The following is an 11,275-nucleotide window of genomic DNA, read 5'->3' as shown; positions in this document are numbered from 1 at the left end:
ACTACCAGCCCTTCTTGAGATCTGCATTGGATTGTATTTCCTTAGGTTTGGGCTTGACTTCACCAATGAGTTTTGAACCAAACAGAACCTGATGAAAGATCAGGAAGTTGTGAAACATTTGCTGCCATTTCTGACAGACCTACTTTTGTAAACATCTTGTTATCCAGGCATTTAAAATTAAATGAAAAGATTTCCCCTTAGACCCTGCATAGTATACAGGAATTCACATTAGTGTCCATACATAATATAGGATTTCCACATAGACTCATCGGCTACTCCCCAGCTGAAAATCAACACCAGGTCTGGATGAGGATGTTCCACAGTATCATCAACACAAAAGGCAACCAGAGGGGGTAACAAGGGGAGCTGGATCTATGTAAGGTTCCTGTGGAGGAGTCTTCTGGCACATAAAGGCCATAGGGAGGAGTCTGATGGCATATATTGGGGATTTGGAGGAGTCTGATGGCACATAAAGGCCATAGGTTGGAGTCTGATGTCATATATGGGGCATGAGGAGGAATCTGATGGTACATACAGGCCACAGGGAGGAGTCTAATGGCCTATATTGGGCATATGGAGGAGTCAGGTGGCACGTAAAGGCCATAGGGAGGATTTTGATGGTATATACTGTATGGGGCATATAGAGTGGTGGAGGGGTCTGGTGAAACATAGGGGGAATGTGGAGGGGTCTGGGTGCACATATGGGGAATGTGGAGTGGTCTGGTAGCACGGGATTTAGGTATGTGACCGGCGGTCAGGGTTCCGCTGGTCACAATACCAATGGCTACATCCCACCCCACTCAAAATCCCAACAGTCGGCATGCAGGCTAGCAGGGACTTTTCCCACTCGTGGGTGTCCACGACACCCATAGAGTGAAAATAGAATCTGTGGCAAGCGCAGCTCACCACCGGGCCCACGGTGTTGCGAGCACAGCAAGCCTGCAAGGAGCTCTATTGTGCTCACCCCCCCCCCTGCGTTGGCATTCTGCTTCTGGGATCCTGCGGTCGGTATGTTGACTGCCGAGATCCCCAGCACCGGTACCGCACCCCAACCTAGTAGCACATATAGAGAATGTGGAGGGGTCTGATGGCACATACAGGGCATGTGGAGAGATCTGATGGCATATATGTTGAATGTGGAGGGGTCTGATGGCACATAGGTGGAATGTGGAGGGGTCTGATGGCACATACGGGGAATGTGGAGGGGTCTGATGGCACATAAGTGGAATGTGGAGGGGTCTGATGGCACATAGGTGGAATGTGGAGGGGTCTGATGGCACATACGGGGAATGTGGAGGGGTCTGATGGCACATAGGTGGAATGTGGAGGTGTCTGATGGCACATACAGGGAATGTGGAGGGGTCTGATGGCACACAGGTGGAATGTGGAGGGATCTGATGGCACATAGGTGGAATGTGGAGGGGTCTGATGGCACATAGGTGGAATGTGGAGGGGTCTAATGGTACATACGGGGAATGTGGAGGGGTCTGATGGCACATAGGTGGAATGTGGAGGGGTCTGATGGCACATAAGGGGAATGTGGAGGGGTCTGATGGCACATACAGGGAATGTGGAGGGATCTGATGGCACATAGGTGGAATGTGGAGGGGTCTGATGGCACATAGGTGGAATGTGGAGGGGCCTGATGGCACATACAGGGAATGTGGAGGGGTCTGATGGCACATAGGTGGAATGTGGAGGGGTCTGATGGAACATAGGTGGAATGTGGAGGGGTCTGATGGCACACAGGTGGAATGTGGAGGGGTCTGATGGCACATACAGGGAATGTGGAGGGGTCTGATGGCACATAGGTAGAATGTGGAGGGGTCTGATGGCACATAGGTAGAATGTGGAGGGGTCTGATGGCACATATGTGTAATGTGGAGGGGTCTGATGGCACATACGGGGAATGTGGAGGGGTCTGATGGCACATATGTGGAATGGGGAGGGGTCTGATGGCACATATGTGTAATGGGGAGGGGTCTGATGGCACATAGGTGGAATGTGGAAGAGTCTGATGGCACATAGGTGGAATGTGGAGGGGTCTGATGGCACATATGTGTAATGTGGAGGGGTCTGATGGCACATAGGTGGAATGTGGAGGGGTCTGATGGCACATAGGTGGAATGTGGAGGGGTCTGATGGCACATATGGGGAATGTGGAGGGGTCTGATGGCACATACGGGGAATATGGAGGGGTCTGATGGCAAATACGGGGAATGTGGAGGGGTCTGATGGCACATAGGTGGAATGTGGTGGGGTCTGATGGCACATAGGTGGAATGTGGAGGGGTCTGATGGCACATAGGTGGAATGTGGAGGGGCCTGATGGCACATACAGGGAATGTGGAGGGGTCTGATGGCACATAGGTGGAATGTGGTGGGGTCTGATGGCACACAGGTGGAATGTGGAGGGGTCTGATGGCACATACAGGGAATGTGGAGGGGTCTGATGGCACATAGGTGGAATGTGGAGGGGTCTGATGGCACATACAGGGAATGTGGAGGGGTCTGATGGCACATAGGTGGAATGTGGAGGGGTCTGATGGCACATATGTGTAATGTGGAGGGGTCTGATGGCACATACGGGGAATGTGGAGGGGTCTGATGGCACATATGTGTAATGTGGAGGGGTCTGATGGCACATAGGTGGAATGTGGAGGTGTCTGATGGCACATAGGTGGAATGTGGAGGGGTCAGATGGCACACAGGTGGAAGTGAAGGGGTCTGATGGCACATATGTGTAATGTGGAGGGGTCTGATGGCACATACGGGGAATGTGGAGGGGTATGATGGCACATATGTGTAATGTGGAGGGGTCTGATGGCACATAGGTGGAATGTGGAGGGGTCTGATGGCACATAGGTGGAATGTGGAGGGGTCTGATGGCACACAGGTGGAATGTGGAGGGGTCTGATGGCACATAGGTGGAATGTGGAGGGGTCTGATGGCACATAGGTGGAATGTGGAGGTGTCTGATGGCACATAGGTGGAATGTGGAGGGGTCTGATGGCACATATGTGTAATGTGGAGGGATCTGATGGCACATAGGTGGAATGTGGAGGGGTCTGATGGCACATAGGTGTAATGTGGAGGGGTCAGATGGCACACAGGTGGAAGTGAAGGGGTCTGATGGCACATATGTGTAATGTGGAGGGGTCTGATGGCACATACGGGGAATGTGGAGGGGTCTGATGGCACATACGGGGAATGTGGAGGGGTCTGATGGCACATATGTGTAATGTGGAGGGGTCTGATGGCACATAGGTGGAATGTGGAGGGGTCTGATGGCACATAGGTGGAATGTGGAGGGGTCTGATGGCACACAGGTGGAATGTGGAGGGGTCTGATGGCACATAGGTGGAATGTGGAGGGGTCTGATGGCACATAGGTGGAATGTGGAGGGGTCTGATGGCACATATGTGTAATGTGGAGGGGTCTGATGGCACATAGGTGGAATGTGGAGGTGTCTGATGGCACATAGGTGGAATGTGGAGGGGTCTGATGGCACATATGTGTAATGTGGAGGGATCTGATGGCACATAGGTGTAATGAGGAGGGGTCTGATGGCACATAGGTGTAATGTGGAGGGGTCAGATGGCACATAGGTGGAATGTGGAGGGGTCTGATGGCACATATGTGTAATGTGGAGGGGTCTGATGGCACATAGGTGGAATGTGGAGGGGTCTGATGGCACATAGGTGGAATGTGGAGGGGTCTGATGGAACACAGGTGGAATGTGGAGGGGTCTGATGGCACATATGTGTAATGTGGAGGGGTCTGATGGCACATAGGTGGAATGTGGAGGGGTCTGATGGCACATATGGGGAATGTGGAGGGGTCTGATGGCACATAGGTGTAATGTGGAGGGGTCTGATGGCACATGTGTGTAATGTGGAGGGGTCTGATGGCACATAGGTGTAATGTGGAGGGGTCTGATGGCACATAGGTGTAATGTGGAGGGGTCAGATGGCACATAGGTGGAATGTGGAGGGGTCTGATGGCACATATGTGTAATGTGGAGGGATCTGATGGCACATAGGTGGAATGTGGAGGGGTCTGATGGCACATATGTGTAATGTGGAGGGGTCTGATGGCACATAGGTGTAATGTGGAGGGGTCTGATGGCACATAGGTGGAATGTGGAGGGGTCTGAAGGCACATAGGTGTAATGTGGAGGGGTCAGGTGGCACATAGGTGGAATGTGGAGGGGTCTGATGGCACATAGGTGGAATGTGGAGGGGTCTGATGGCACATAGGTGGAATGTGGAGGAGTCTGATGGCACATAGGTGGAATGTGGAGGGGTCTGATGGCACATAGGTGGAATGTGGAGGAGTCTGATGGCACATAGGTGGAATGTGGAGGGGTCTGATGGCACATAGGTGGAAGTGAAGGGGTCTAATGGCACATATGTGTAATGTGGAGGGGTCTGATGGCACATAGGTGTAATGTGGAGGGGTCTGATGGCACATAGGTGTAATGTGGAGGGGTCTGATGGCACATAGGTGTAATGTGGAGGGGTCTGATGGCACATATGTGTAATGTGGAGGGGTCTGATGGCACATAGGGGGAATGTTGGGAAGTCTGATGCTATTTAGGGGGTGGTCTGATAGGCCCTAAGGGTACATGGGAAACATGGGGGCTGCACAATCTATATAATTTAGAAATAACATCACCACTTTGGTTTACTGAAAAAGTATAAAATATTCCACATACAGTGAGCGTCAGGGTAATAAGCTGCTGGAATGAGACGTATTAGAGAGCTTTTCTGGTTCTCACTAGACCTATTATTAATCAGTGAAGCAGAGATTAATATGTTAATCCATTTGTGGAGAGATAAGGGAAAGCACTGAGCGGTCACTCGGGTGGTTATGTAACCCTGGCAGGAACGCATGGCTGCTCTCCAAGAGGCCGAGTACACACGAACAGGATTTACCCAAAAACTAAAACATATCTGATTTCAATTTCAAACCACAAGCGAGAGCAGCTGGGAAGCCAGGGTCCAAACACCGCCTGTGACAGGTCTGTCATTTACATACTATACCTTGCTGCACGGGCATGATGTCACTTGTAGTTCTACTACAGCTGCTACATGTGTTAAGGAGATATAATAATATTCACATGCATATATTATAGGGGATAAAACATTATTATAATACAGTTGAATGGTGTGCTCCTGTCTCCACTTCAGATTCAGACCCCAAATACCTAATAACCTGTCAATGCCATAACACAGCTTTTCCCACTTTTTTTTCTTATTATAGACACTTTGGGCTGAGATTGGTCATTATTTATTTATTTATTACCAGTTATTTATATAGCGCACACATATTCCGCAGCGCTTTACAGAGAATATTTGGCCATTCACATCAGTCCCTGCCCCAGTGGATCTTACAATCTATACTCCCTACCACATGTACACGCACACTAGGGTTAATTTTGTTGGGAGCCAATTAACCTACCAGTATATTTTGGGATTGTGGGAGGAAACCGGAGAACCCGGAGGAAACCCACGCAAGTACGGGGAGAATATACAAACTCCACACAGTTAGGGCCATGGTGGGAATTGAACCCATGACCTCAGTGGTCATTAATATTAAAGAACTGCCTGTAAATGGAGTAAGGTCAGTAAGATCTGTCTATGGCAATTAGAAAGCAGTCGGCAGAGCAGAAAAAGAGCATTATCGTTATTATATAGCAGCAGTGAGCTAGAACAGCCGGTATGTAACACTGAAATTACCCGTCCAGATGGAGTAGGGTCCTAATGCATTGGGTGAGGCTTCAACGTCTGCGAGCCTGATATCCATTCACCTGCACACAAATCATTCTCTGCTCCCGTATTCAAAAATCAGCTGAGCTGAAAGATTATAGAAAAGAGAGAAAAACAGCGCTTTATATTCCAAGTATCCAAAACCCTCCAGTAATACGGGTTACGGGTAAAACAATTAATCCATTTAATATTAGAGGTGTGCGCCAACCCCATGTTTTGGTTTTGGATCTGGATTCATTTTCGTGTTTTTTGGTTTTGGTTCTGATTTTGCAAAACTACCCTCACATGTTTCGGTTTTGGATCTGTATTTTTTATTTTAATGGTAAAAAAATGAGTTGCGGTCAGCATCCCGGCGCACTGGATGCCAGCAGTCAGGTGGCCGACGGCGGAATCCCGACACCACTCGGAATCCTGCCACCAGAACCCTGGCCGACGGCATCCCAAAGGTAAGTATTAGGGTGAGGGTTAGAGTTAATGCCAGGGGGGAGTTTAGGGTTACGCACCACAGCACCACGGGGAGGTTAGCTGTAGTCGACACCCCCTGTGTCCTTAGCCCTAGCCTCCGCCCCCTGGGATTAGCCACAGCTGACACCCCTGTGTCCATAGCCTTAGCCCCCACCCAGGCGGGTTAGGGTATAGGGCAGGTGATGTATAAATTATTTCCCCCATCCCCTGTCGGCATTCAAAAAGAAGTTGGGATGCTGCGGTCGGTCATGTGACTACCGGGATAGCGTATCACATCCATAAAAACAGCTACAATCATATTGGGTCTGTTTTTGTTCCTACAGTATTGTTAACCTCAATAACATTAATTTCCAGTAATTTCCAATCAATTTTGACCACCTCACAGCTCATGATATTCTTCACCAAAATTGTCCAAAGGTTGGCTGGCTAAACTAAGCAACAGAGTAGTGGCACAAACACATGTCATGTATATCTGTTTAAAAATGTGTTGCAAATTAGTAATGTATGTTCATATTGCCCCCCCAAAATACAGCCCATTATGAAAAGAAAAGTGGTGCAAGATATAATTGTCCTTGGACCCTCCCACCCACCCAAATGTTGGATATTAAAAAGGACATTTACAGTTTAACAAATCAAGTACTTCACCAACAGGGACTGCCACTTTTGTGGTTGAAGTGCTTGGTTTATTTGGGCCCCAACAAACCAATTTTTTTTTTTTAATGACTACCTCCGATCACTAATGAGTAGGTTGTTGATGTGGATGTTGGTGGTAGAGATTGTATGGTCTGGTCCAAACTGATGGATTGCTTGTTATTATTTTACAAATTATTATAATTTTGTAAAATAAATGTTATGATCTCGCCGCAAGTGATGTAACACTGAGGAGGTGCCTAGATGGTTAAAGTCACTACCTCTACCAACTTTAGCCTCACAAATGGAGTAGATGCCTTCACAAATGCTGTCAGGATTTGGTTAAAAATAATTACACACCCAAGAGTTGGCATTTTTAGTTTTATGCCCAGGCATTACAATGGTCTTTTTTTTATCACATGTAAGAACTGCAGCCACTGATGTGTGATTTATACAAATAAGATCATCAACATCCTCATTAGCATCAGATAGCACACAAATATCCTCCTCATCCTGTTCAACTTCCACACTATTATCTTCAGTATATATCATGTAATATGGGAAGGTTTGTGCACAGAGGTTAGGGGGTATGTGTATGGAGTGTGCTGCTAGTTTTAGGGTATGTCCCACCCTTCCTTCAAATTAATAAATTAATCAAATCAATCAATTAATTAATTAATTAATCAAATATGTAATTGCACTGTACCCCTGGATGTATGTGTTAATGGGCAAATGGCTTCTTGCTCTGTTCGAAGCAAGTAGTGGTATGTTTGCAAATGCCTGAGTTGGTTCCAAGGATGACAGTAATTGTCATTATTTGGGTGCAACACTTTACTAATAATACTGTGTTCCAATACAAAAGGTAGATGTAAGACATACATATAACATAAATACATAAATATATATAGACAATTTCTATTATGTCATCATCATCATCTTTACTTATACTGCTCATCCCCACATTTGCAGATGGTGCAGAAATGGTCGAAGGAGGCTTCTCCAAGAGAACAGTGTGAGAAATGTCAGACTCACACATACAGTAGCTAACGTAGACACCGCTAGACTCTTCTCAGTAATTTGTGAACACACAGTTTGCTCTTCAGCCTTAGTGTTCTTTTTTTTCAGCAATGATGATTTGTCAGTTTTTACAGTGTCACCTATATCTCTTTTTTAACATTGTGAAAGATTTTGATTTCATGTGCCCTCTCTTAAACTTTCTGCCCCCTGGACCATGTTTAGTAGATGTTGTAGTACTATCATGACAGGCAGCAGCCACAGCACTAGTACTTAGTTGCTGCTTCTGCTCTTCCATCGACTAATCGTGATACATATTAACTCACAGCGCTAATATTATTAACGCGGTGGCATGGCACCTCCTAAGCGTTATTGTTACACAGTGCCACTGCCTGGTCCTGAACACACACAAGTTTATTTTATTGTTTTTATTTATTTATTTTTATATTTTTTGTTTTTTATGTTTATTTTTTTACACACTGCTGCAAATCACTGTGCTTATATTATAGTAATGGTGGCATGCACCAAAATCTTTTGCGGTCACCAGTGTGTACCAATAAAGGATTAATGATACCCTGTACTACTATTATGAGCTCTGGGCTGCACCATGGGAGCTCTGGGCTGCGCTGTGGGCAGTTTTAGCACCAGTGTGCACCAGTAAAAAATTAATTCTGCCCCTGTAATAGGAGCTCAGGGCTGCATTGTGGACAGTTACATGCTGAGCAGCACCAGTGTGACAGTGCATGGACACCAATAAATGGTTAAAGAAATGCTGCCCTCTTATTTAGGAGCTCTGGGCTGTGTGCACCCGTGAAGCATTCATAAAATAAATTTACAATGCTTCCCTGGCGGTCTAGTGTATCTGGCATCCTGAAATGTAGCACAAATCACTGTGGAAGGGACTTATATGCGCCACCCAACATCCCAGCTGCCCACCTTAATCAGGAAGTGGGCAGCACTAGGAGATAGTCCACCTTTTTCGGGAGTCCATGAGAGCCCCCAAAATTCGGGACTCTACCGGACCTTCCAGGAGAGTTGGCAAGTATGACCTGAACAAACCATGCTGGAATACAAGGGGGTCAAATGCATTTATTATGTTTGTGTGCAGGGTACATACTGGCTGCTTTTGCATGTAGCTCACACATGCTGGGCAGCTTTATTCTTATCCTGCAATTTATTGTGAAGTTTGGACATGCCTCTCCCACATTTACATCTCTCTCCAGATAGATTACATCTGCCCCACCTGCAGTGCAGCATGGTTTTACCAAGGGGCAAAGTCACTGGCATTTTTTCTGCATTGCTAGTCCCAACTCAGCCTCAATGTCCTTAAAATTGGGCAGTTAATATAAGGGAGACCTCTGGATGCTATATAAAGTGCCCTGTGGTTGGTGTATAGTATCTGGAACACCATTTTCCTGTCCACGAGACATAATATAATCCTTGCTCTAAGTCCTCGATAGGAGAATATCTTGTGTAACTCTAACTTACACTTTGTCTCTTTGACAGGGAAGCGATATGTCCACCTACAATGTCCGCCTGTACAAGGACTCCGACTTTCCAGCGGTCAGAAGGATTTTTATTGGTGGTTGCCAGGAGCATACTACTGCAGCCTTCCACGGTGCCCTAATGGTGCCACGCAACTGGCTTCTCCTGCTGGTGGTGTTTGTGCTCCCACTGCTCACCATTGGGTCCATCCTGCTCTCCATCTTAGATGTGCTCATTGTGTTGATCTTGTTCTGGTTATCTGGGAGAGAGTTCTTCCATTCCTACGGTAGGCATGCTTTGGTGGAAGACTTGAAGGACATAACAAGATATTATCTGCAGCGGGAAGGTTATGGATTCTGGGTGGTGGAGTCCGCTGGGGAGGTGGTAGGGATGGTGGCTGCTGTCCCCTCATATCTCCCTGGGGGAGAGAAACACATGGAGCTGAGGAGAATGTCGGTGGCTAGTACCCAAAGAGGCAAAGGGATCGCTAAAATCTTGTGTAGGACCTTGATTGACTTTGCCCGGAAGAAAGGGTGTGATGCCGTGATCCTGTCCACCACAACCGTTCAGGTGGATGCCCTGAAACTATACGAGAAGATGGGCTTCAGGTGTGCACACACCATGGACTCACCCAAATTCACAGACAGGCTCGCTAGAATCACCTGGGTAATATACAAATACGATATCAAGAAAAGCGGATAGTTTTCTTAACTCTATTCTTTGTTTATTGGTTTTCTTGGAATAAACATTTTTTTTAAAGTCTATTTTTATAGCTGCTTATACCATAGACTACAGTGGACAGTCACACTATTGTTTCTGTTTCTGCTAATGATCTGGAACAGTCTAATGTACCCCGGAGCTTATCTATGAGGAGCACGCATAGTACAATGAGATGAACAAATTAGTGATGTGCACCGGAAATTTTTCAGGTTTTGTGTTTTGGTTTTGGATTCGGTTCCGCGGCCGTGTTTTGGATTCGGACGCGTTTTGGCAAAACCTCCCTGAAAATTTTTTGTCGGATTCGGGTGTGTTTTGGATTCGGGTGTTTTTTTTACAAAAACCCCTCAAAAACAGCTTAAATCATAGAATTTGGGGGTCATTTTGATCCCATAGTATTATTAACCTCAATAACCATAATTTTCACTCATTTCCAGTCTATTCTGAACACCTCACACCTCACAATATTATTTTTAGTCCTAAAATTTGCACCGAGGTCGCTGGATGGCTAAGCTAAGCGACCCAAGTGGCCGACACAAACACCTGGCCCATCTAGGAGTGGCACTGCAGTTTTCTAGCGAGAGGATGAGTGCTTCCATCCTCATGTGAATCTGAACCACTAGCCATGAACATAGGCCAGGGCCTCAGCCGTTCCTTGCCACTCCGTGTCGTAAATGCCATATTGGCAAGTTTACGCTTCTCATCAGACGCTTTTAATTTTGATTTTTGGGTCATTTTACTGAACTTTTGTAGTATACTTGACGATACAGAGGTAGAGCAATGGACTACTGTACCGTACTGCTATATATATACTGGTGGTCACAGCAACATTCTGCACTGTCCCCTCCTACTATATACTGCGCACAACTAAAATGCAGCACAGGTATGGATGCATAGTATACTTGACGACACAGAGGTAGAGCAATGGACTACTGTACCGTACTGCTATATATATACTGGTGGTCACAGCAACATTCTGCACTGTCCCCTCCTACTATATACTGCGCACAACTAAAATGCAGCACAGGTATGGATGCATAGTATACTTGACGACACAGAGGTAGAGCAGTGGACTACTGTACCGTACTGCTATATATATACTGGTGGTCACAGCAACATTCTGCACTGTCCCCTCCTACTATATACTGCGCACAACTAAAATGCAGCACAGGTATGGATGCATAGTATACTTGA

At 46.6% G+C, this 11,275-nt stretch overlaps 1 protein-coding gene across 2 annotated transcripts; it reads left to right on the top strand.

The window, feature by feature from the left end:
- Nucleotides 1-4,964: 4,964 nt before the first annotated feature.
- On the top strand, nucleotides 4,965-10,126 carry LOC134931555 (probable N-acetyltransferase CML1). Of its 2 annotated transcripts, XM_063925426.1 has the most exons (3): nucleotides 4,982-5,022; nucleotides 7,835-7,877; nucleotides 9,386-10,126. In XM_063925426.1, exon 3 carries the CDS (start codon nucleotides 9,395-9,397, stop codon nucleotides 10,064-10,066), a length of 672 nt encoding a protein of 223 aa, XP_063781496.1. In that variant the 5' UTR covers nucleotides 4,982-5,022; nucleotides 7,835-7,877; nucleotides 9,386-9,394; the 3' UTR covers nucleotides 10,067-10,126. The 2 variants fall into 2 exon arrangements, with proteins under 2 accessions (XP_063781495.1, XP_063781496.1); XM_063925425.1 differs by lacking the exon at nucleotides 7,835-7,877 and having other exon boundaries at nucleotides 4,965-5,022.
- Nucleotides 10,127-11,275: the final 1,149 nt, after the last annotated feature.

The sequence above is a fragment of the Pseudophryne corroboree genome, chromosome 1, assembly GCF_028390025.1.
Source record: "Pseudophryne corroboree isolate aPseCor3 chromosome 1, aPseCor3.hap2, whole genome shotgun sequence".
NCBI classification, from domain to species: domain Eukaryota; kingdom Metazoa; phylum Chordata; class Amphibia; order Anura; family Myobatrachidae; genus Pseudophryne; species Pseudophryne corroboree.
This window is presented reverse-complemented; position numbering and strand designations above follow the sequence as displayed.

Coding starts and splice junctions, on each gene's coding strand:
- LOC134931555 (XM_063925425.1), top strand. CDS start 9,395: ATGTCCACCTACAATGTCCGCCTGTACAAGGACTCCGACTTTCCAGCG.